A 1919-nucleotide genomic window follows, 5' to 3' on the forward strand; every position below is an offset into this window, starting at 1 on the left:
CAGCGCTTGGGAGAACTTTAAAACCTAATTTATACAGTCTATGTTTAAAACTCACAGAAGAAAGTAGTTATACTGCAGGGTGAATTAAGATCCCGATTTCATAACAATTAATCGTGCAGGCCTAGTTCTGTCCTAATTATGTATTTAAACAAAAGTTTGCTTGGGTACATTCACAAAAAGACCCTAGGTTGCATTTTAGCGAGAGTTACGCTTTAAATTTGAAAATTAGTAGAAATAGAAATTCTCAAGGAACTAGATAGAAGTAGGCATTATTATCCATCTTCCCCTCTTCTTTGTGCTTGCAGAAATGGAAGCAACTGTCCAGGTTGCAGCGGAGCCTTATCCTCGTCCTCCTGTTTATTTGTGGAATTGCTTCCTATCCTGCTGTTACTGAACAACTCAGAGGTAAGGCTTTTATACACTAACATCTCTAATGATATCCTATGAATCTGAGCCACTGGCATGCTGTCGTCTAGGGATGGGGCTTGAGACCCGGTTCTATTAAGGACCTGCTCTCTGCAGCGGGCGGGGCTGCTCAGTTCCCCACTAGAATATTGGACGTGTGTGTATATATATATATACAGTATATATGTATATATGTGTATTTATATATTTGTGTATGTGTGTATATATATATATATATATATATATATATATGTGTGTGTATATGTGTGTGTGTGTGTGTGTGTGTGTGTATATATATATATATATATACCCGCTCCACTCAGTGTAATCTGTTTGGCAGGTGCAATGAGCTGTCAGCGCATTTAATTAATCAACCTCACTGAATACCGAAATGATTTTCACGTTTTTTTTGCTGCAAAGGTCATACATGTAGCTATGATACAGGACGCATGGTTAGGCATATTTTAATATTTAATATTTTAATATTCATATTTTAATATTCATAGTTTTTTTTTTCTGTATTTAGCCAGGGACATAAAACCAAAAACGGGGACTGTCCCCTGAATCCGAGGTCACCCTAGACCAGACGTCCCCGGCATACCTATCATTTGTAAATGATAGGTATTTGCTAAATACCCCTACATCACATATGTGATGGAGGCAATGATAGGTATTTTACAAATCACACATTATAAATATGATAGAGAAGCAGAAACCGATAGTGGCAGTAAAGTCAGATATTTTAATAAGTTGAAGAACCAATATGATTATATTATTAGAGTCTACTTGAAGCTTTTTATATTTGTCTCTCTCTCTCTGTCTCTCTCTCTCTCTCACACACACACACACACACACACACACACACTAGGGTTGCACGATATTGACAAAATGTGATATTGCAATATCGATATGAATGCCAATATTTTTTAAACATATATAAAATTAAAAAATTGATTCTTAACAAGTTTTCTTACAACAGTCATATTGGACTGGTCCAACATGAATAAATAAATAAGGTCCATGTCTACAGAACAGGACGTGTTCTACTGGTTGGACAGGACAGCTCCACAAAATAAACTAAATATTGCATAATTATTGCAACTTTTGATATATTTGATTAAATGACCAATTGTCTCAGCTCTTATTACATAAGTATTTGGACAGATACACCTCTTTTATGTTGTGCTGACTCTGTACTCAAGCACATTGGTATTGAAATGTCAATACCAAGTAAAAGTAAAGTCAAACAAATCTCAACTAAACCAGAGACAATCACAATATAATAACAACATAAGCATATGTTAGTGCTGCTTTTGGACAACCAGAATAATGTATAGGTCCTTCTCACTTATATAACGTTCTGCTGTGTAACGGTAACAATATAGCGTTGATATATCTTGCACCCCTAACAAAGCACTTGTACCAGTACTTGTTTGAAGTAGCAGGATGAAATGAAACGTGGCTGTTTTTATTTAAACTGCACACAGGGTGGCCGCGGGTCCTTAAAAAGTCTT

The 1919-nt window shown here is 35.8% G+C and overlaps 1 protein-coding gene across 6 annotated transcripts in view; it reads left to right on the forward strand.

Annotated features, from left to right (window-relative positions):
• The window catches only part of man1b1b (mannosidase, alpha, class 1B, member 1b), a 46828-nt gene that overhangs the window by 4092 nt on the left and 40817 nt on the right, over positions 1-1919 (forward strand). For all 6 annotated transcript variants that reach the window (XM_032511946.1, XM_032511945.1, XM_032511950.1 and 3 more), the window contains exon 3: positions 306-405. In XM_032511946.1, the coding sequence (XP_032367837.1) occupies positions 306-405 (100 nt within the window). The remainder of the gene's footprint in view (positions 1-305; positions 406-1919) is intronic.

Source organism: Etheostoma spectabile, unplaced genomic scaffold, assembly GCF_008692095.1.
Source record: "Etheostoma spectabile isolate EspeVRDwgs_2016 unplaced genomic scaffold, UIUC_Espe_1.0 scaffold559, whole genome shotgun sequence".
Lineage (NCBI taxonomy): Eukaryota > Metazoa > Chordata > Actinopteri > Perciformes > Percidae > Etheostoma > Etheostoma spectabile.